The 24,544-nt window shown below is 31.6% G+C and overlaps 1 protein-coding gene across 2 annotated transcripts in view; it reads right to left on the minus strand.

Moving 5' to 3' along the window:
* Window positions 1–400: 400 nt before the first annotated feature.
* The window catches only part of LOC139514186 (eukaryotic translation initiation factor 2A-like), a 31,623-nt gene continuing 7,479 nt past the window's right edge, over window positions 401–24,544 (minus strand). The window contains exons 2-17 of one of the 2 annotated variants that reach the window (XM_071302992.1): window positions 17,147–17,216; window positions 16,538–16,612; window positions 15,966–16,084; window positions 14,792–14,891; window positions 13,647–13,729; window positions 12,014–12,114; window positions 9,213–9,441; window positions 8,553–8,621; window positions 6,923–7,024; window positions 6,139–6,313; window positions 5,542–5,708; window positions 4,439–4,555; window positions 3,940–4,013; window positions 3,142–3,258; window positions 2,456–2,521; window positions 401–1,258 (exon numbers count right to left, since the gene is read on the minus strand). In XM_071302992.1, coding sequence (XP_071159093.1) covers window positions 1,196–1,258; window positions 2,456–2,521; window positions 3,142–3,258; window positions 3,940–4,013; window positions 4,439–4,555; window positions 5,542–5,708; window positions 6,139–6,313; window positions 6,923–7,024; window positions 8,553–8,621; window positions 9,213–9,441; window positions 12,014–12,114; window positions 13,647–13,729; window positions 14,792–14,891; window positions 15,966–16,084; window positions 16,538–16,612; window positions 17,147–17,216 — 1,727 coding nt within the window. In that variant the 3' untranslated portion in view covers window positions 401–1,195. Of the gene's footprint in view, window positions 1,259–2,455; window positions 2,522–3,141; window positions 3,259–3,939; window positions 4,014–4,438; window positions 4,556–5,541; window positions 5,709–6,138; window positions 6,314–6,922; window positions 7,025–8,552; window positions 8,622–9,212; window positions 9,442–12,013; window positions 12,115–13,646; window positions 13,730–14,791; window positions 14,892–15,965; window positions 16,085–16,537; window positions 16,613–17,146; window positions 17,646–24,544 lie in introns of both variants that reach the window. The other variant, XM_071302991.1, reaches the window with a different exon arrangement.

Consider the following 24,544-nt stretch of genomic DNA (forward strand, 5'->3'; position numbering starts at 1 on the left):
TTAAAATTTCCAAGATACAGGGTTGCTGCTATAATGCAAGCTATTGAACCAATGGTAAAATTGTCATCTTTCCTAACAATCTACAGACACTATAAAGGTTTGAATGACTACAGATGTTTTCCACTTTTCTGTAATTTGACATGTCACCATGTTTTTACATGAGAAACATCACTGGTGGAGCAGAAACAACTTACTCATCTTCATTCCTAGGTTTTGATAGGGTTTGTGTTGCTCAATCTTTAGTTCTCTATAAAGTTTTTGGTAGAGAGTGGACTTGTGGCCATGATGTTGCATGCATAATGTGTGTGTTTATCAAGTATTTCTATAGCTTTAAATGAAGGCACTGGCAAATTGTTGCATTTGTATTTTTCACAAATATGAATAGACAAACAAAACAAACTGTTTGAAAAAATCTTTTTTCTTTCAATAACAAAGCAATAATTTATACACTTATTTTATATATCACAGCTTTTAGTAAGTTAGTAGATAAACAGAAAGCTTTGGAGATTTTTAACAGTGTATAAATGTATAATGGTGGCAAATTATTGAGATTTCTAAATTGATGTTGCAAAAAAAACTTAATATATATTAATGATCAGAAGATGAAATTTATGTCATGAATCATCCTTTTTGACTACTGTAGAAATTAAAATTTTGTAAGATTTATTAAAACTTGGCTGGTGTCACACCAAACATTACCATTCCATTGAATTCTTTATTTTAGAGAAACATATGTAATCCTTACAACAGTACAACTTTAACATACCTTCAACCATGATAGCAATTAAGATAGCAGGGAATTTCTCCTGTATTCAAATTAAAAATCTAACATGCCATATGTTTTTGAAACATTAGTTACTTGAGCAAATAAAGTAAAATCACAAAAAATACTCATTTAACCAAATATTCTGATCATAATAATAATCTTCCTGAACATAACAATTTCAATAAAAAATGCATAATCAATTACTTATTTGGCATTTTGAAATTAAAAAAAATGCACCTTGAAATGCAGTCGACAAGTTATTCAATGAAAGTATTAAATTAAAGATTGTCTTTCTTATTATTAAAACACCTCACAAACCTGAACATGTATCTATTCAGCTTTTAAGAAGGTAAATTGCATGCAACATAATATTAAATCTGATATACGCTTTACAGTAAATCAATTCCTTGAAAATGTGCAGAGAACTATTTAAGTTATTTTTAAGTCTTTGAGTTCCTTTAGCAGAGATTCTTCTGTCTTTAATTTGTCCAACTGTAAAGAAAACAAAAGAATATTTTATTATATGAGGGACTGAGATTTAATGCAGCATGATATAACTACAGCAGGATCAGTAGAAATATCACTATCAGTCTATCAGCGTTTCCGAAAACAAAATATTGAGAAAGCCATAGTGAAAAGCATTGGTTGAACAGTTTTAAAGTAAGTTATTGCACAGAAAAAAAACCATTTCCGATCAAAAACTCTTGAATGGCAATGGTGAAATCATCAATATCAAAATTTACCATTTTTTTTTCATTGGTAACATATTAAAATGGGAAATGCATTTGATTGAAGGTTTTATAAATTATTGCATATTGCAACATATGAGAGTCATTTTTACAATTAAAATAATGGACCATTACTCTGTTCCAGAAGAATGCCTGAGGTAGCGCATTTCTTAAAGACAATAAATGCAAATTAAAAAATTGCACTTGCGTTTTCTCAATGATTCTTTTAATGTGGGACATACTACTTTTGGAAAAAAATGTTTCAAATATATAGAAATAAATGGGGACTGCGTACATGGGACACCAATGATGTCCCTGCTTGCATATCATATGAAGTTATAAAGGGACATAACTGAAGGCGTTAAAAGTGACGCTACCCAAATTTGTACTTGATCTGACTTTTGTGGTACATGTAATACGTATTGTGTATAAGTTTCATAACATTTGGTTGAGGCAAACTAAAGTTAAAGAAAAGAAATGATAAATTCAGCAATTTTTCCATTTATAAAGGGACATAACTCTTGAACAGTAAAAGTGATGCCACCAAAATACAAACTGGAACTGTGTTTTGTGGTAATAAGTATTGTGTATAAGTTTCATAACTTTTGGTTGAGGCAAACTAAAGTAAAAGAACGAAAAATTTGTAAAGGGCATAACTCTTGAACGGTAAAAGTGATGCCATCAAAATCAAACTTACATTTATTTGAGGCAAACTAAAAGAGAATGAAAACCAATTTTGGGACGTACAGGACAAACGTACATATTTAAGTAGACGGACAAGGGTAAAACTTTGTGCCCCCTCTACTACAGCTAGGGCAAAAAAGGTCTAATGGAAACTGGAGATGTCTGGAAAAATGATAAATATTTCTCAAACTATTTCATAATAGCAAATGCACAGCTACAATATATTTACAACTTCCTGCAAAGGTCAAGGACACTATCTTGATTTTATTATGTTTACCTGATTTTTTTCCAGTGGTTTTCCTGCCTGTTGTTGTTCCTTGAGTTTTTGTATTGCAGATAATTTCTAATGAAAAAAAAAACATCAACACTAATGAATAAAGAGTAATTGATATTATACTTTCTTTAAAATATTCTACCCCATTGTACTTAATAACAACACATGAACCTTCTATTGCTTGGTAAGTATCTGTACTTTTAAATTTTTAAATATTTTTCTCAGCATGTTCATCGGAAAAAGAAAAATGAATCAATTATTTTGTCATATTAAAACAATAACATAGCCCTTAACAAAACTTGTTTCTTGGTTTTTTTTGGGATTTTTTTTTTGGAAGGAAGGTATGTTAACCTAAGATTCCAACCAAACATATCACCTCTATATGTCATTGTAGGCTTTTGCATATAGATAAAACAGAACTGTCTGTTCATCCAATGCCTTAGACTTAAAATCTATATTAAAACTGAATTTCTGTTAGAAATAAACCCATCATAGATACCAGGACTCAATTTTATATTTACACCAGACGCGCGTAGGCATTGTTAAAAATAAACAGTATCAAGGCAAATTTTGATGCTAACTCTCAAAATAAATCTTACACTTCCAAGCTGTTTTCACCAACATCAGAAATTCTGACTATGTTATCCATTGTTTTGCTACAAAATGTACACATATTCTAAAGAACCTACTTTGTTTAAATTTTTAATTTTCTTGTCCACCTCTGGATCCCCAGTTAATTGTGGCCGTCCTAAGTCAGATAGAGATGGTCCTCCTGGAACACTGGCTGTAGCTTCTGTTTCTGCTTGCTATTTAAATATATTTGAATGTTGTTAGTAATTGTTCACTGAAGTAGAATTGATATTGGTCAAACAAGTGTGTATTTGCCAGCTGAAATCAGTCATCAATTCAGATCAATAGTTATACATGTGAAACAGATTTAAACCTTTAATAAGTGAAAGTATCAACACAGAAGTATTTTATCATGGTGGTCAATCTTACTGCAACAATAGTTACTTGTTCTACGTCAATTCATAGCTCAGAGTATGACTGTTATTCAACATGATAATATTAATTTTAAATCTGCATTCAACTGATTTATATTAAAATCATTGTAAAATCATTTTGTACAAACAAAATGTAATATAATAGACAAAGATGTTCTAACCAACCTACTTTCAGCTTTTCAAGCTGAATTCTAACCGTTTTATTATTTTAAAGCATTAACTAAATCTATTTTGAACATGCTTTGTAGGTTTCAAAATTAAACAACTTTTAAGTATAATTGTATTTCAATAAAAGTTTGAATACTAAATTTTTCACATTTTTGTCAGAATATATATGGTATTGATACTAATATCAACCATATTAACCTTTCATCAAAGAATATGTATAAATAAAACAATATGGAAAAACAATCCTTGCATATCTGGCCTAACAATATGTATCCACAAGAATAAATAAATTACTTCTAAGTCTGTACAACTTACACCATCTTCCTGTGCTGACTTAGCTTTCCTGGCCTCCCTCTTCTTTCTGTTTTTACTTGCTGCCTTAGATTCTTCTGTAAAAGTCAAAGTATTTGTTATGCCATAAATGACTGTGCAAGACCTTCATGGATATTAAAGGTCACTAATCACGTCAGTAGTAAGTCAACAGCCCCACAAAGTTGATGTCCTGGCCTCCTGGGCAGTATAAATATTTGACGATTATCAAAATATTGATATATTTTGTTACTGTAGCTTGGGCAATGCATATATATTTTTATGATCATCATTTTTGCTTAAATTATATTCCTGCAACCAATCGACTTGATTGGTTTTAATTTTCAGTTTTGATTAATGATATAATCAACATTCTTTTAAATTGTATTCAAAAAGAGTATCTTCACTTCTTAAAGAAGGTAATGTTTATTTTTATATGATTAACATAATAAAGAAAACTTAACATGAATGTTGCATTTTTTTAGCAATAAAAATATGGACTTACCACCAGTATGACCAGGATTTAGTTTCTTCGTTGGATCTGATGCAGCTTCATATTCATGTAGTTTTACTGATGCCTCTGTTCCTCTTGCTTGAGGTGGACGGTATGCTTTTTGTTTGACTGAAATTTTAATTATATCACTTAATTTTAAAAATTTCATGATGGCCCGCAGGATTTTTTTTTGACAAGGTCATACAGACGCATGAATAAAAGGCACATTAGATTACATTGGTCATTCCCAATCCTGCACTAGTACTTTAAGATTGTTTTTATGCCCCATTTATGGACATTATGTTTTCTGATCTTGCGTCTGTCCATTTGTTTGTCTGTATGTCCTACTTCAGGTTGAAGTTTTTTGTTGATGTAGTTTTTGATGAAGTTGAAGTTTCAAGTTGATTAGACTTCAACTTCATCAAATACTACATCGACAAAAAAATTGAATCTGAAGTCTAATCAACTTGAAACTTAGTACACATGTTCACTATGATGTGATCTTTCTAATTTTAATGCCAAATAAGAGTTTTTAGCCCATTTTCACGCTCTACTAAACATAGAAAATTATAGTGCTGATTGGGCATCCGTGTACTAGGGACACATTCTTGTTCATATGTAAACAAAAGATAACTGAATACGTCAATAATACGTTAGAATGAAATTACCAGAAAAGATGAAAACTGTTCAATAATTCAATTGTTAATATTTTAAACGTATGTTCCATAAAACTTAAGTTCCAAGAAATTTTATACTTTACAAAACCCAACAGATAAAGATTTTAGCAAACCAAACAAGAAGTTGGACATAATAGAAGATATCCTTTTTCAGTCATTAAAAGCATTTCAATTCAAAATTGTTACATGCAACAAATCTTTCTTCAACTTTTGATTTATTACAAAACAAGTCTGAAATAGCATTCAGATAGTAAAACTGTGAAAACTGTGATGATTTGTATTGACATTCTGAAAAAGTGATCAAGACTCATGACCCCAAAAAAATGACCAAAATACTGTGAAAAAATTTTTCCTGTTCAGATGTTAGTACTACTTAGTTTATAGTTCCTTATGGATGGGGTTTGGGAATCTGACTATGGGTGTTTAACAGATTTTTACCATCTGGTTGAGGTACATCAACTGGAGCTTGTACTACCCCATATCTGATAGGTCTCTCTGGGTAAGCTCCTTTAGGTGCTGGTTGCCATGCAGTTTCCCACAATTCATGGTTTTGCTCTAACAAAACTTGCTGCAATAAGGTACCCGTATAATGCCATACTCTGTAGCTGTAAGGATAAAATATCAATTTCTTTAGAGCAATAATAAATACAAAGCTGTTGCACTTACCCTACGTTTAAACTAAATTTTAGTAGTTTGTACATAACGATCTCAGACTAACAAACTTTTAAAGTCTCAAAATGATTTACAGCGTCACATTTTGTATAGACACCTGTTTATTGCTAAATACAAAATATATAGATGATGTGTGATCGCCAGAGACATCTATCGATCAGATACCATATGACAGGATGTTTTAAACGGCATGGACTTCAAAAATGTACAAAACCCATACTGCATGTACTTAAAGACTGTGTTGCTCTCTAGGTGTCTTTTGGATATTTCTGTTGACAGGTTGCAGTCGCATTGAAGTATATCTCTTTATTTCCTATTATTGGAATAAGATATAACATGATTTGAAAAGAACAAATATCTCACCCATTAGCAACTCTGAGTCTTGGAGAACAAGTTGATGTTAATATATGTTCCCCATCAGGACACCATTCAAAACTTGTAGTATCTGGAGACTGTGTTTGAGTAATCATTCGTTTTTGTTTGACATCCCAAAACTCCAAATTTCCTCTTAAATTACCAAATCCTGCCAGACACAAAAGTGTCTCAGTTAAGGAAACAATTCAACAAAAATATTAAGTTTAAGAATTATGATGATAGGCATTCCATTATTTCTATTATTGATTAAAGTAAATATTTCTCCAAATTTCTTTAGATTTACATCGTTTAACAAAATACAACTGAATGTAAAAATTACTAATCTTAACTAATTTAAATTAATTGAAAAAACTGAGATTTTCAAAATATAAACTAAGAAGACAGGCTGCTTCAGCTCTTTTTAAATTGTGTGCTGTCGTTTACTTTCTTTATCAGGGTTGTGGTCTCCTTGTTGGTAAATGGAATGCACAAGTTGTGTAATTGTGTGTTATAACATCTATGATTGAGATCTACATGTATATTGGTATGCTGATAGACAGGCTTATGTGGACGTTAAACCTATCCACATTGCATAAGTACCAAGTGAGGCTGTCCAAAGTGGTGTTTGTTCTGGTTTTTATTCCAGAGGAGTACATGTAGGTGTTTGTTGGATTGTCACGTGTAATCTGTCCATTATTTTTGGTAATTCCAGCTATTAATTATGTACTATACAAATTTACAGATTTAGAGACAAAAAATTGAGTCTTTTGCTTCATAAAGTAGTCAAGGATATTGTTCCCTTGTGGATTGTAGAAACAGCTATTCCTTGGTCCCGTTCCAAAATCAAAGATAGGTTCCGTCTTCATGTTGTACAATGTGGCTTTAGCAGGCATAACTGACAAGTGTTAAGAAATCTGAGAACAAATTTACCTCATATATCCAATGAAGCTATAGCAACATAGTTATTTCTAATAAAAATCTAAAATTTAATGGTTCAAATAAATTTCTAGAACTTGACATTTCCATGCTTTTTTTAATTGTTACAATGAAACTAGAGGCTCTAAAGAGCCTGTGTTCCTCACCTTAGTCTATACACGTGTGCATATTAAACAAAGGACATAGATGGATTCATGAAAAAATTGTGTTTTGGTGATGGTGATGTGTTTGTAGATCTTACTTTACTGAACATTCTTGCTACTTACAATTTTGAAGATTTCTTGCTATTGTTGAATACTGTGCAATTGAAAATTTCTTGCTATTGCACAATACTTAATATAATAATTTTGGATCCTGATTTAAACCAACTTGAAAACTGGGCCCATAATCAAAAATCTAATTACATGTTTAGATTCAGCATATCAAAAAAGCCCAAGAATTCAATTTTTGTTAAAATCAAACATACACAGTTAGAATCGGCATATCAAAGAACCCCAATTATTCAATTTTTGATGAAATCAAACAAAGTTCGATTTTTGACCCTTTGGGCCCCTTATTTCTAAACTGTTAGGACCAAAACTCCCAAAATCAAACCCAACCTTCCTTTTATAGTCATAAACCTTGTGTTTAAATTTCATAGATTTCTATTTACTTATACTAAAGTTATGGTGTGAAAACCAAGAATAATGCTTATTTCGGCCCCTTTTTGGTCCCTAATTCCAAAACTGTTGGGACCTCAACTCCCAAAATCAATCCCAACCTTCCTTTTGTGGTCCTAAACTTTGTGTTTAAATTTCATTGATTTATATTTACTTATACTAAAGTTATTGTGCGAAATTTACCAATGCAGGGGCAGCAACCCAACAACCTGTTGTTCGATTGATCTGAAAAATTCAGGGCAGATAGATCTTGACCTGATAAACAATCATGTTAGATTTGCTCTAAATGCTTTGGTTTCAGAGTTATAAGCCAAAATCTACATTTTACCCCTATGTTCTATTTTTAGCCATGGTGGCCATCTTGGTTTGTTGGACGGGTCACCGGACACATTCTTTAAACTAGATACCCCAATGATGATTGTGGCCAAGTTTTGTTAAATTTGGCCCAGTAGTTTCAGAGAAGATTTTGGTAAAAGTTAACGACGACGACGGACGATGGACGCCAAGTGATGAGAAAAGAAATTATAATGTACACTTGAAAAGCTCAACTAAGTCTGCAATTTATTGATGATCCTCAGTTATATCAGGATAATCCTTCCGTGTATCTACTTAAGAGTTCTGATTAAAGACAGCAACGTTTTCATCTGGAAACAAGTTATATTCATGAACTTCTCATATTTTTACAAACGAAATTATTTTAATCAGTCACTATGAAAATTAACCAAAATTTCTTTAATATTCAATAATAAATTTCTGAGCTATGAACATTGATAACAAGTCAAAGAAAGATGCAATAAAAAATTACATTATACAAGTAGAAAAGGATACATCCATATACAACACAAAATTCTGTAGACTTTGGACTCCAAGCAATATTATAAATAGGTCCATTCTTTGCTGAAATTGAATAATACATTAAGACATCGCGTCAATGAAGAAAATATCTATGTCACAGGAGAGCAATCTGAACCTTGGGTTTTAGTTGACAACCTCTGGTAATAAGAAATCATGTCATGAAATGCCAAAACACTTTTAATTAAATAAAAATATGCACCATGATTTTTTTTCAGCTGAAAATCAGTATATAGGTTGTTTAAAGGATGTTGGAATGTTCATGGTGGGGGAAAGTTAGATGAAACAAAATCACTGAATTAATATCTGCCATAAGTTATTTTCTTCTGTTCAAGTCACCATTAAATTTGTTTATATATGTGTATGTATGAATATATCTACCTCATGCTTATATTATAGTTTATGTTACTTGTACATCTTAAGATTTTTTTTTTGTCCTTTTAGGCTTAACCAGCTCAACACTTACGCCAGGTTTCGAAATATTTTTGCTTTGAGCAGCAGTGAAGAGACTTTATTTGATGAAATACTATTTGAAAATGCATATGAATATCAATGACAGTTGTCTACTGTTGCCACATATATATATGTTTATGAAACTATATCCTATCACATCTTCTAGATCTCTATATGACTTACATCTTGGTACAAGACATGCATCACCATTTATATTCATGTAATGTAACCCCTGGTCGCCATAGTACGACTGATCAGATAATTCTGTAGAAGTTAAGGCTAATAATGCTGTTCCTGCATTGTTCCACAACATCTTCACATCCTCAGCTTTATAAAAACTTCTATTGGCTATGGCAGCTCCTTGGCCACCAAAATTGGGATATTTATATAATCTAATAAATGAAGGTTGTCCCTACATAAAAGTTGAATAAAAAAACAAAACAATATCATATATATTTTAATACCAGTATCATATATCATTTATATTTCAATATATTACAGAAATTTAAAAAAAAATATTCATTGGACAACTGGTCCAATTATCTTATACAAGAAACAATGAAGACCACATTCAATACAGCAATATATAAGTTTTAATTGATTCAAGCAGAATATTGAAACCAAAACTTCATTTAAAATCATTCTTTTGATTGTGCATTTGAATTTTCACCATCACTGCACCAAACTTGTTTGAAATGTTTTAAACATTTAATGAAGGTTCGTTAACATGACATCACACAAATTGTTTCTGTGCCTTTATTGTGTACTTTCAATAAAACAATGCTATTTAAGGGTTAACACTAGAATAAGTCAGGGAATCGATACTGAATTTGACCCTTACAATATACATTTTTATTAATTAACTTCACTGTTATCGGACTTAATATGATGAAAACTGCCTATGCAATATAATGTGTTAACTCAGCCAATACAGAATAACTCGGCCAATATAGATTTTTTTCTGTATTGGCCGAGTTATTCTATATTGGCCGAGTTGACACAAGTGCAGGATTTCGGAACGTCTCTAGATTTTACATCGAAAGTCACGATAAACACGAACTGAAAGTAAACAGTTGTTTTGAAGATGCAGTTGTCATTTAGTTATAACTTAAACATGCTAAAAATGTCAGTATGGCATACATTTCAGGCGAAAGACAGTCACAATCATTTAAAAGGTATTTTGAAAGCAGACAATAGAACTATTTCAGGTTTGGGGAACGAGTAGATTATCACAAAGCTTGACGACCTCATAATTTCACGATTTGTACACATCGATTTTAAATTAGTTTCTGCATAACACATGCATGGCAGTACCTTTCCAATTACTATTTATGTGTTGCATCTAAATTTAATTAACACTTTATAGTGACTGAAAAGGGTAGAAAAATTCATCAGATGAGAAAATGCCGAAGACACCTGGAAACAGCACCAGATCATTATGTATTGCATCTAATAAAAAGAAACAAACTGAGATTTGGATAGTTCCACTTCAAGGTAAAAATATTTATCTCTTTTGAAATGAAATTAAAAAAATATTGTAACACTGTAGTTAATTAATAAAGATACTATTACGTGTATTTCTGTATTGGCCTTGTTATTGGTCCTCGGCCAGCTGTATTGGCCTTCGGCTTCGCCTCAGGCCAATACAGAAATACTTACGTAATAATATCATAATATAAATGACACTTTTGATGATCAATTGTTTTGTTCTATGATTAGTTTGCCAGGAAGAAGTGTAAATAGCCTTTGGCATACTATCAAATAATATTCATGTACTTATTGAATAACTTAAAAAATGAAAGTTTATATCCTGAAGATAAGATTATTTTCCATTGTTAAAATAACAAATTTGCAGATTAAATTTCAATTAAATTGTTTTTATCATTGTGGTAAAAAAAAAAAACATTATTTAAGACATTATTTTATTTACTACTAAATATGTTTCCTATTGGAATTTTGAGAAAAATTAAATCAATTCTTTTTAATCTTTTAAACATGTTTATACTGGTAAAGAAGTATATAAAGATTGTTCAACCCTGTCACACATTTTAAGTGCCTGTCCCAAGTCTGGACGTGTAACTCAGTAGTTGTAATTGGCTGTAGTTCTCTGTCAAATTTGTTTTTAATTCATTATTTCAACATTTATCACCCAATTGGTTTTTATTTTTAATTGAGACCAATTTCGTTATGCAGGAGTCTATAATAGTTGCGAAAAAAATCCAAAGTATGCCAAAGGCTATTTACACTTCTTCCTGTAAAGGTAAAAATATTTATCTCTTTTGAAATGAAATTAAAAAAATATTGTAACACTGTAGTTAATTAATAAAGATACTATTACGTGTATTTCTGTATTGGCCTTGTTATTGGTCCTCGGCCAATATTTTTACCTTTACAGGAAGAAGTGTAAATAGCCTTTGGCATACTTTTATGGGATAAAAACTCTAATTTGGCATACTTTGGATTTTTTTCGCAACTATTATAGACTCCGAAATTGGTCTCAATTAAAAATAAAAACCAATTGGGTGATAAATGTTGAAATAATGAATTAAAAACAAATTTGACAGAGAACTACAGCCAATTACAACTACTGAGTTACACGTCCAGACTTGGGACAGGCACGTAATAGTATCTTTATTAATTAAAAAAAATTCCAAAATTGTCTGTAACAAGAATGTGTCCCTAGTACATGGATGCCCCATCCATCATTTTCTATGTTCAGTGGACTGTGAAAATGGGATAAAAACTCTAATTTGGCATTAAAACTAGAAAGATCATATTTTAGGGAACATAAGTGTACTAATTTTCATGTTGAATGGACTTCACCTTCATCAAAAACTACCTCAACCAAAAACTTTAATCTGAAACAGGACAGACAGACGGATGGATGATTGAATGGTCACACAGACAAGAAAACATAATGCCCATAAATGGGGCATAAAAAATTATCAGTATAGAAAAATCAAATGTACACACATGAATCTTACCTTACTTCCTGGTACATAACCAGCCACATAATATGGAGGACCACTCACAGCTAAAGCAAAACTTGACACTTTCTGCATGTGTAACTTGGTTTTAATACTATCTGTTCAAATATATGTATATAAATCATTTTAATTATACAAGTCAAAGTAATTCTGAAAAGGTGATATAATTTTGTATATAAGAAGACTTTGAGCCCTTGCATATACCATTGCAACAAACTTAAAAGTTCTGGAAATACTCCAAAAAAAAAAAGTCATTTGTTAAACTATATTCTAATATGACAACCTATTATCGTCAACCAGTATAATCACAATATATCTACCTTTCGTGCAAACGCAGTAACACACAAAAACATCTGTTCCGAGTTATGACCAACTTATTTAAACTGCCAGTTTTCTCAATTTTTGACATCAAAATCTGCAGTTTAATAGGCCAAGATTCGGATACAATGTATTTATCTCTATTCTACAGCAATATATTCAATTTAATCCATTTCAATTTATTTTACATGGTAAAATGTCATATAACAAAATTCCCCGAAATGATGTTATTGTCTTGGCATGGCAACGAAATAAGGTGACACACAGATAAGTTTCCATAAACAAAAAATCAAATGTAAATACTGGACATTTTAAGGCTTCTTTTACGCCTGAGAACGAAAAAAAATTACATTGGAAGAAAATATACAAGTGAAAAATGCGATTAAGAAAAAATAATCATTGAACTATATAATATTACTAATATTATCAAAATTGGGTAAAACGGAACAGCCAAAACAGTATCGTATGTATAGGGTTTTCACGGTTAACAAAATTACCGAATATATCATATTAGAATCAAAATAATTCATGGCAGCCGTAGATTTGTTTTCATTTAACCATGGGTTTGGCATTTATATTCTTATTTTACCCCTCACTAACGCTCAGGGTAAAATAATCAAATATAAATGCCCAACCCATGGTTAAATGAAAACAAGTCTCAGGCCCGTAGCCAGGATTTTCCAAAGGGGGGTTCGTTTGACTCACAAACTCGACTTTAACAGTCACAATTCGAACAGAACATCGACTTTAACAGTGCTTATTAGTTTTCAAGGGGGGGTTCGTCCGAACCCCTCGAACCCCCCCTGGCTACGGGTATGTGTCTACGACTGCCATGAATTATTTCTTAATTTATAACCCTTTCATGCTTTAAAACTTAATAGATCCAGTGGCAGATATTACACAACATTTTACTAAATTAACTTTCTGAGTTGATTTTGAATGTGCTAGCTGGGTAAGATACACAATTCATTTAAAGTGCAATTTTTATAGCTTTTTCTTCATTCCTCTGCCCATATATCACACTTCGATTATTATGATGATTCATTTCAAATCTTAGACATTCTCACATATATGTAGTTAAAGTTTCTATAATTTAGTATACTATATAATTATTCTGCTTTTCATCTTTTGTCCTTTTTCAGTTCACTTATTTATTTACTACCAATTAGTAACAGTCTTTTCAAAATCTTGTTATTTTGAAACAAAGGTTCAAACATCCTTTAAAGCAAGCAATGTTAATTGGTTCAAAATTTGAAGCCTTTATTTTTATTTTTTCATTTTAAATCTATAATAGATCATAATAGGCACTTACCAAAATCATTATTCTCAAAGAAGTGAAGTTCATTATTAACATTTCGACAACATATTCCTTCATCGTTTGTCCAAACTGGATCCCTGTAAAGATACCCTTTTATATATAGCAGTAACATCGCAAGGTTAGGTCAACTTATTATAACAGAAGATTCTTAGAATATACATCTATCTGTGGTCCAGCACAGGTTACTTAATTATATCTGACAGAAGTAAGATTTCTCTTTTCAAAAGGGGCTTTTATTATAATGCAATAAATTATTCAGAAGGAGGTATATTCAATTTAAATTATATTTCTGATTCTAATACACTTTATTTTTTTCTCAAAATCTCTCAATGTCCTTACACTCATATTTATAAATAAATTCAAACCATCTGAACTATATGGGCATATAATTCACATCATAATGGAAGTCATTGAATCAAGAAAATAAATTATTAAGAAATATGTCATTTTATAAAAGTCTTGTCTGCAAGAACGATTCGCATAACAATTTGGTACATTATTTTAAGAGAAACATTGAAATACCAAATTGTGCTTGATTTTGACAAAAATTTTGAGAATATTCCTGTATAAAGTCAATTTACTGTATTGAAGTCTATATGAACGAGTGACCGGTGAAAAATAATGTTATTCCAATTCTTGAACCAATGCATACAAAAATCATAAACTTAGTCTTCTGTGCATGATTTTATCATTTTTTTCGCATAAATTTCGTATAATCGTCATATTTTTTCAATCAGTCAGTTGTGAAATATGGCAGGTAATTAAAGTTCGTGTTTTGAAGCCGAAGTTTAACGATTGTCACCTGTTTGTCAACAATCAACAAAAAAAATATGGATATTGAGCACGTGTTTTACATGTACAATCAGATAATAGTTTATTTTAAGGACATCCTTGCGTATTGCGATCACCCGATTTTTACGAGATGGGTCATACTGAGGTCGCTCGGGGAATTGCTTCCTTGAAGCAAGCAATTAAAATAAAGTAAACTTCTTCTAAATATGAACATATTAAAGAATTTTCTTCAGAAAAAAAAATATATATGTACATAAGTTTTATAATGAAAACTATCCATTGAGTTATAAAAAGAATATTCATTATTTTTCTTAATTTGAGGTTTTTTATGACTTCAAATTTCTTACCAATTTGCTTGTTTCTTTTGAATCAAACTCTTCAGCAGTTTGCCTGTTTGCATGTTGTATATATGTAAATTTGCATTTCCCTTTTGTGTTTCAGGATTCACTGAAACATAAATGTTTTTTTCTATTAGTTTGGGACATCCTGTCACTTACTTTTTTTCAAAAAATTATCAGATATATAAAAGATTATCACATATTTACTGTTCAGACATCACATATGTAACCTTATCAAAAACTTGAACATAGTTTTTAATACTGCCTACATGTATGTTATCATTTTTAATGTTTCAGGAAAGATAACTAGAGGCTCTAAAGAGCCTGTGTCGCTCACCTTGTCTATGTGCATATCATAAACGAAGGACACAGATGGATTTATGACAATATTGTGTTTGTAGATCTTACTTTACTGAACATTCTTGCTGCTTACAATTATCTTTATCTATAATGAACTTGGCCCAGTAGTTAAAATATTTTGTATAAATCTACAAAATTTATGAAAATTGTTAAAAATTGACTTTAAAGGGCAATAACTCCTTTACTCCATGGATATTTTTTTTTAAATACTTGATTCGCATAGGATTTTTTTCAGTAAAAAAAGTCATCAGGTTTAAAGTGTTAATGCATTGTGAAAACTAATATTTCATCAATGAAATTCAAGTCAGATATTCTCATGAATCTCCTTTTTATATTGGATACAATTTTTTTTAAGTCTGATACACATTTTGGAGACGTAGCGTTTCAACTGAGGTACTACACAGGCGTCATTATGGAGTAAAGGGGTGGCGTCATTATGGAGGAAAGGGTTAAGGGGTCAATTGACCACTTTGATCAAGTTGACTTATTTGTAGGTCTTACTTTGCTGTACATTATTGCTGTTAACAGTTTATCTCTATCTATAATAATATTCAAGATAATAACCAAAAGCTGCAAAATTTTCTTAAAATTACCAATTCAGGGGAAGCAACCCAACAACGGGTTGAGGTCAGGTGAGCTAAAAATTATATCAAAGTGAATTTATTATGAATACCTTCTTCTTGGAAAGGTAAAGCCACTACTTAAGTGAACACTAATTTATAGGATCTGATATATTTTTTTACAGAGCTTAAAAGGAAAAAAAATACAAATAAACTAATCCTCCTTTAATAATAATGTAATAAAATGCATTTATGTAAGTTACCTGAATAATTTTCCCATATTAACAAAATACTGCCTTTTGGAGAAAACTTCATACAAAAAACTTTAGCATGAGGTAAATCCCATAACTGCTGGTAATCTGACGTCTTATAAACTTTGACACTAAAAAAAGTTTTACAAATTATAAATTCTATTTGATGAATGATAGAATTCAAATGAAGTGGTACTCAATACTGAAAATAGGGATTCATTTTCAAAAAAAGTATTTATCTACCTTAGTATATACATGTAAATATATAAACATGTACACACCAATTTCAACAATTGATGGTTTCAAGTTTTTCCAATATAATTTCAATTTTTCTGAATATTTTCATGAATACAGTAATAGACCATGTTGGTCTGTCAGACATACATAAAATTTATTTTCACTGAATTAACAACTTTTCTAAATGTATATGCCAATCTTCTATTTCAAACATATGGAATTATATACTAGGAATATTAATGTTAGTATATTAGGCTATTTTCCTTCAAATAAACATCAATAAAGACTACTATTCTATGATCACAGTTATATTACACTTAGTGTATGATCACAACTAACAAATTTACCTTTCACCATTACACCATGCTATAAGTGCCCCATCTGAACCGAATACAACCACTTTAGTCTTTGAACTGGTTTCCCTGAAGAAGAAAATAAAAATTAGTTAATAAAAACTGAATTGTTTACAGTTGTTTAACCTTGTTAGTGTTTTGTATAGATTAAATGTTCAATTTATGAATGGTACATTGCAAAAGAAAATTCAAGTTGATAACTTTAAGCATTATCATCAATTTTTGTGGTTGTTATTGACCCTTTAAAACAGAGAGAAACATTCTTTTTACATGCATCTCACCCTGACATGATTCTCATGAGGATCTCATATCTTTCTTTTTAACATTCTGGACAATAAAACTACTAAAAAAACTGATATTCTAAAATCAACAAGAAAATAATTTTTTCTTAAATATCTTCAACGAAGAAACCACTGAAATTGCTGCTTTGAAAAGAGTTGTAATACAAAATGGATTTAGCAACGTGCTGCAGGTTGAGATTTAGCAAATTTCTATAAAGGTATTGTAATACATTTGCAAAATCTCAATAACATAAAAAAACTAAATTACAAAATAAAGAAATTCTGTAGAAAATAAGTGCATTTATATAATCAATTCAATTACCCTGTGAAATCTGGACGAGATCCAAGTGTAGGTGGTCCATTTACCATCCAAATACCATCACTCCCACGAACTGAAATAAATAAATAAATTAAGGACCGTAATTCCTGAGTGAACATTGTCAATATTAAAGTTGGTTTTCATTTTGTCATTAGTGAACATAATCAAATTTAGAAAGGTAATTGTTTGAAAGCCACTTTAGTAGCTGTGGAACATGGTCTGCAAAAAGTAAAAAAATAACATAAGGACCTAAGAGCTATGGTTCTGCAGCTAATAAAGTTATTGAACAAAAACAACTGAGTCTTCTAAATAACCTTTAGCCAACAACCCCAAATCTTACTTGAAAGTCTAATTAATATTTAAACTTTACAGATGAGAAATAATTCAGAAAAACTGCCAGAGGCATACTGTGATACATGTAAACATACAATGAAGGTGGACCCCCCCCTTTTTTTGTGGGAAAGAAAATTGGTTGATTATATAGGGAATCACTGAGGACAGACTGAGGATTAACGGGGGCGTAGCTAGAAAGAAACAATGTGCAAGCAACTTCTGCGAAAAAAAATTGGGACCTTTTTATGCAGAAAAATGTTTTCTTTTTCGGTTTTCGTTCATAGGACGGTTAAAAGAGGAGTTACATGTATATGTAGATAGGACTATTTATGAAATTTAAATTTATGAATGTAAAACTATTAATAAATCTTCTGAATAGAGTAATACATAAACAACAAAATTGAGAATGGAAATGGGGAATGTGCCAAAGAGACAACAACCCGACCACAGAGCAGACAACAGCAGAAGGTCACCAACAGGTCTTCAATGCAACGAGAAATTCCCGCACACGGAGATGTCCTTCAGCTGGCCCCTAAACAAATATATACTAGTTTATGTGATAATGAACGCCATACTAAACTCCAAATTGTACACAAGAAACTAAAAGTTAAAATAATACAAGACTAACAAAGGCCAGAGGCTCCAGACTTGGGACAGGCGCAAAAATGCAGCGGGTTAAACATGTTTGTGAGATCTCAACCCTCCCCCTATACATATAGCCAATGCATAAAGGTAAACACATAACAATACGCACATTAAAATTCACATATTTGTGATACAGAATTTACTCAAAATTGTCCAAAATCTGCTCTTCGGGTCTAGGTAGAAACAAACTTCTCTATTACTTTAATTGTCAATATTCACACTGAAATGCCGATGAATATGCAGTAATGCTAGTAACTGTCGTCGTTCATTGTTGATCGTACATTTGTTTTCAACATACGCAAAAAAAATAATAAGACTTTCCAATACTGTTTTGGTGTGTTTGCAGGGTTATTGGCTCTGGTAGTCTGTCGACCACATCGCCTCTGCATATTTTCAACCATATCGAAGGGTTCTGATAATTCTAATGCCGATTGGTCAGGTTGGCAAAGTATTACCCACCCGGGGGGGGGGGGGGGGGGGGGACCCGGGTTTTCCCGGGCTGGGCAATACTCCCAGAAATGGGTAATAGTGGGCATTACTGGGCAATATGATTTTTTAAGCTTATTTTAACACAAAATAGTAAAGACTTGTTATAGTTTCAAAGTATAACAGCTACAAATATACGGCTATTGGTACTTTACGGAACGGAACGGAACGGAACGGAACGGAAAAGAATTTCATTTAAGGTATCCAAAGGGGGCATTTATCAAAATTTCGAAAAATCTTTAAAACAAAACAAACTTTAAAATTTCTGTGTTTTACGGTTTTCCATATACAAATAACACAAATGTATACTTAATCTCATCTTCACAGGTGAAATGTGTAATAATGTATAACATCGGAAAATATTCTGTAGATGAATATGTCGGATTGTCCTGATAAATTATCATGAAATTAACGCATTTGCAAGTCATGCATTATGATATCTAGACTGACCTCACGTCGTCCTTGATTAGAGACAGTGATCCAGTTGAATCTGATTTAAACTTTTTAATTTATTTTTCCGTTCCGTTCCGTTCCGTAAACGGTACCAATTGCTCTGAGGAATTGGTATTTAACGGAAAAAACGGAAACAGACATCTTTAATGTAATTAAAGCAGTATGATAAAAAAAAATTGTCTGACACCACTTTTTGCATGAGTGGTATGTGTTTTAGATAGCATTTTCGACTTGATCAATAATAAAAAATTTAACACAAAGGCAGGTTACACAAAAAGTCTTTCTCCTTCCATCGGTAATTATATTTTAAAAAAGAGGCCTTCAACAGCCCGTTCCGACGATGATTAGAGACAGTGATCAAGTTGAATCTGATGTAAACTTTTTAATTTATTTTTCCGTTCCGTTCCGTTCCGCAAACTACCAATTGCTCTGAGGAATTGGTATTTAACGGAAAAAACGGAAACAGACATCTTAAATGTAATTAAAGCAGTATGATAAAAAAAATTGTCTGACACCTCTTTTTGCATGAGTGGTATGTGTTTTAGATAGCATTTTCGACTTGATCAATAATATAAAATTTAACACAAAGGCAGGTTACACAAAAAGTCTTTCTCCTTCCATCGGTAATTATATTTTAAAAAAGGGGCCTTCAACAGCCCGTTCCGACGATGATTAGAGACAGTGATCCAGTTGAATCTGATGTAAACTTTTTAATTTATTTTTCCGTTCCGTTCCGTTCCGTAAAGTACCAATTGCTCTGAGGAATTGGTATTTAACGGAAAAAAACGGAAACAGACATCTTTAATGTAATTAAAGCAGTATGATTAAAAAAAATTGTCTGACACCTCTTTTTGCATGAGTGGTATGTGTTTTAGATAGCATTTTCGACTTGATCAATAATAAAAAATTTAACACAAAGGCAGGTTACACAAAAAGTCTTTCTCCTTCCATCGGTAATTATATTTTAAAAAAGGGGCCTTCAACAGCCCGTTCCGACGATGATTAGAGACAGTGATCCAGTTGAATCTGATGTAAACTTTTTAATTTATTTTTCCGTTCCGTTCCGTTCCGTAAAGTACCAATTGCTCTGAGGAATTGGTATTTAACGGAAAAAACGGAAACAGACATCTTTAATGTAAATTAAAGCAGTATGATAAAAAAAATTGTCTGACACCTCTTTTCGCATGAGTGGTATGTGTTTTAGATAGCATTTTCGACTTGATCAATAATAAAAAATTTAACACAAAGGCAGGTTACACAAAAAGTCTTTCTCCTTCCATCGGTAATTATATTTTAAAAAAGAGGCCTTCAACAGCCCGTTCCGACGATGATTAGAGACAGTGATCCAGTTGAATCTGATGTAAACTTTTTAATTTATTTTTCCGTTCCGTTCAATTCCGCAAACTACCAATTGCTCTGAGGAATTGGTATTTAACGGAAAAAACGGAAACAGACATCTTTAATGTAATTAAAGCAGTATGATAAAAAAAATTGTCTGACACCTCTTTTTGCATGAGTGGTATGTGTTTTAGATAGCATTTTCGACTTGATCAATAATAAAAAATTTAACACAAAGGCAGGTTACACAAAAAGTCTTTCTCCTTCCATCGGTAATTATATTTTAAAAAAGAGGCCTTCAACAGCCCGTTCCGACGATGATTAGAGACAGTGATCAAGTTGAATCTGATGTAAACTTTTTAATTTATTTTTCCGTTCCGTTCCGTTCCGCAAAGTACCAATTGCTCTGAGGAATTGGTATTTAACGGAAAAAACGGAAACAGACATCTTTAATGTAATTAAAGCAGTATGATAAAAAAAATTGTCTGACAGCTCTTTTTGCATGAGTGGTATGTGTTTTAGATAGCATTTTCGACTTGATCAATAATAAAAAATTTCACACAAAGGCAGGTTACACAAAAAGTCTTTCTCCTTCCATCGGTAATTATATTTTAAAAAAGAGGCCTTCAACAGCCCGTTCCGACGATGATTAGAGACAGTGATCAAGTTGAATCTGATTTAAACTTTATAATTTATTTTTCCGTTCCGTTCCGTTCCGCAAAGTACCAATTGCTCTGAGGAATTGGTATTTAACGGAAAAAACGGAAACAGACATCTTTAATGTAATTAAAGCAGTATGATAAAAAAAAATTGTCTGACACCTCTTTTTGCATGAGTGGTATGTGTTTTAGATAGCATTTTCGACTTGATCAATAATAAAAAATTTAACACAAAGGCAGGTTACACAAAAAGTCTTTCTCCTTCCATCGGTAATTATATTTTAAAAAAGAGGCCTTCAACAGCCCGTTCCGACGATGATTAGAGACAGTGATCAAGTTGAATCTGGTGTAAACTTTTTAATTTATTTTTCCGTTCCGTTCCGTTCCGCAAAGTACCAATTGCTCTGAGGAATTGGTATTTAACGGAAAAAACGGAAACAGACATCTTTAATGTAATTAAAACAGTATGATAAAAAAAAATTGTCTGACAGCTCTTTTTGCATGAGTGGTGTGTGTTTTAGATAGCATTTTCGACTTGATCAATAATAAAAAATTTAACACAAAGGCAGGTTACACAAAAAGTCTTTCTCCTTCCATCGGTAATTATATTTTAAAAAAGAGGCCTTCAACAGCCCGTTCCGACGCTGATTAGAGACAGTGATACAGTTGAATCTGATTTAAACTTTTTAATTTATTTTTCCGTTCCGTTCCGTTCCGCAAAGTACCAATTGCTCTGAGGAATTGGTATTTAACGGAAAAAACGGAAACAGACATCTTAAATGTAATTAAAGCAGTATGATAAAAATAAATTGTCTGACACCTCTTTTTGCATGAGTGGTATGTGTTTTAGATAGCATTTTCGACTTGATCAATAATAAAAAATTTAACACAAAGGCAGGTTACACAAAAAGTCTTTCTCCTTCCATCGGTAATTATATTTTAAAAAAGAGGCCTTCAACAGCCCGTTCCGACGATGATTAGAGACAGTGATCCAGTTGAATATGATTTAAACTTTTTAATTTATTTTTCCGTTCCGTTCCGTTCCGCAAAGTACCAATTGCTCTGAGGAATTGGTATTTAACGGAAAAAACGGAAACAGACATCTTTAATGTAATTAAAGCAGTATGATAAAAAAAATTGTCTGACACCTCTTTTTGCATGAGTGGTATGTGTTTTAGATAGCATTTTCGACTTGATCAATAATAAAAAATTTAACACAAAGGCAGGTTACACAAAAAGTCTTTCTCCTTCCATCGATAATTGTCATGTCTCATGTTTCACATTCATTTATTTTCCGGAAAGAAACCGGACTTATTTTTTGTATTACAATTTTCATAAACTTCCGTCAAGTCACGTTAATTTTCTCTTGGACAATCCTTCTGATGCCACGATGTAAGTCACTTATACTTACCTTTTTTATGTATATATAGTGTAAACACATTCATTTTGATAGACTGCAATTGTTTTTATAAGTTTTTGACGATGCAAACAATTTTTGATAACCACATGCAAATTCGAAATCACTGTGAGCAAAGTGTGAATCGATAATATGTTTTCAGTTGGAATATGGTCAGAAATGTCACTGTGTGTAAACTTGACAGTAGATAAATTGCTTTTTTGCGAATAAGTTGATACTTTGAATATATGAAGTTTGTATACTGAATTCTTATTTTGAAATATATGTTTCCATTAGAGGTACATTACATTTTCTATTATTTGATACTACTTTTGTTGATTTATCTGAAATGTTACATTAGCTGTTTTTATATCGATTGTCTTTGTTTTATTGTAGCTTTTCACCATATAGATGTGCAACGGAATAAATACTATCTCACAGTATTGACTTTGATTTGTTAGTCCCTAACGATTTAGCACATAGGTTGAGCTGGACTGCGTCTAGGCAGTCACAGTAATTATATTTTAAAAAAGGGGCCTTCAACAGCCCGTTCTGACGATGATTAGAGACAGTGATCCAGTTGAATCTGATTTAAACTGTTTAATTTATTTTTCCGTTCCGTTCCGTTCTGCAAAGTACCAATTGCTCTGAGGAATTGGTATTTAACGGAAAAAACGGAACAGACATCGGTATGATCAGTATGATAAAAACAAGTCAGACCCTTCTTATTTGAATGAGTGGTAAGTGTTTTAGATAGCATTTCGACTTGATCAATATTTAAATAAACAGCTGCGCCATGAGCGCATGATACGCCCGTCGTCTTGTGAAAAAACATAAATCTTTTTTGAATAACACAGGGTTGTACAGGATGTCATGCTTAGTATATCCTGACTCATTCCTTATTCCCGCTCAATAGGAAGATTGTACAAGATTTATTTGGAAACCCGACGCAACATTAGCCTGTTAAGTTTTAAGCAATAGAGATACAGCGCAATATGTGAAAAAAAACCTCTTTTTTTACAAAAAACTCAATAACTCGAAAATGTAAAAATTAATCATCACCAAAAAGTATACAGATCTTTAGATTAATATAACAAAGAAGTGTGTAAAGTTTTAAGCAATAATCATAAATCGTTTTTGAGATATGGTGCGACATGTAAACCCCCCCTTTTTTTTTTTTACAAAATACTCAATAACTCAAAAATGAAATTTTTAATCATCACCAAAAAGTATACAGATATTAAGATTAATATAACTAAGAAGTATTTAAAGTTTTAAGCCATAATCAAGAATCGTTTTTGAGATACCGTTACGGTGCGACATGTGAAAAAAACACACCCCTGTTTTAGTTACAAAGTGCCGTAACTCAAAAAGTTGTAATCTTATTTTCACAAAAAAGTATACAGATCATTTTATCATCATAAGAAACAACTATGTTAGTTTCATGAAATTTGGATAAGTCGTTCTCAAGTTACGGTGCGACATGTTTACAGCGGACAGACGGACGGACGGACGGACACTGGACATTTGTATACCATAATACGTCCCGTCAAAATTGAAAATTGAGTATTTTGTAAAAAAAAAAAGGGGGGGGTTACATGTCGCACCATATCTCAAAAACGATTTATGATTATTGCTTAAATTGGTATTTAACGGAATCGAACGGAAACAGGCATCTGTAATGTAATAAAAGCAGTCTTGATAATATCAGTGCAAAGTTTTTAAAAATTACTTCTCATCTTATTTCAGTTCCCTTATGTCAAATTTTTAATTCAAGCATTAAAAAATCAGTTTATCCATCATTATTCAAACTAGCTGAAGTCATACCAGTTTTTGAAAATAAATGTTAAAAAATGATGTATTTAATTACAGACCAATTGCATTTTTACAATTAGTATCTAAAATACTTGAGAGACACGTAAAAACTTATTTAATGAACTATACGGACACATATAATCTGTTGTATGTCCTACATATAATCTGTTGTATGTCCTGCAATCAGGTTTTCGTTCGAACCATTCCTGTCAAACTGCCATGACAACTTTGTTAGATAAATGGTTAAAAGCAATTAATGAAGGCGAATTAGTAGGA

Source organism: Mytilus edulis, chromosome 3, assembly GCF_963676685.1.
Source record: "Mytilus edulis chromosome 3, xbMytEdul2.2, whole genome shotgun sequence".
NCBI classification, from domain to species: domain Eukaryota; kingdom Metazoa; phylum Mollusca; class Bivalvia; order Mytilida; family Mytilidae; genus Mytilus; species Mytilus edulis.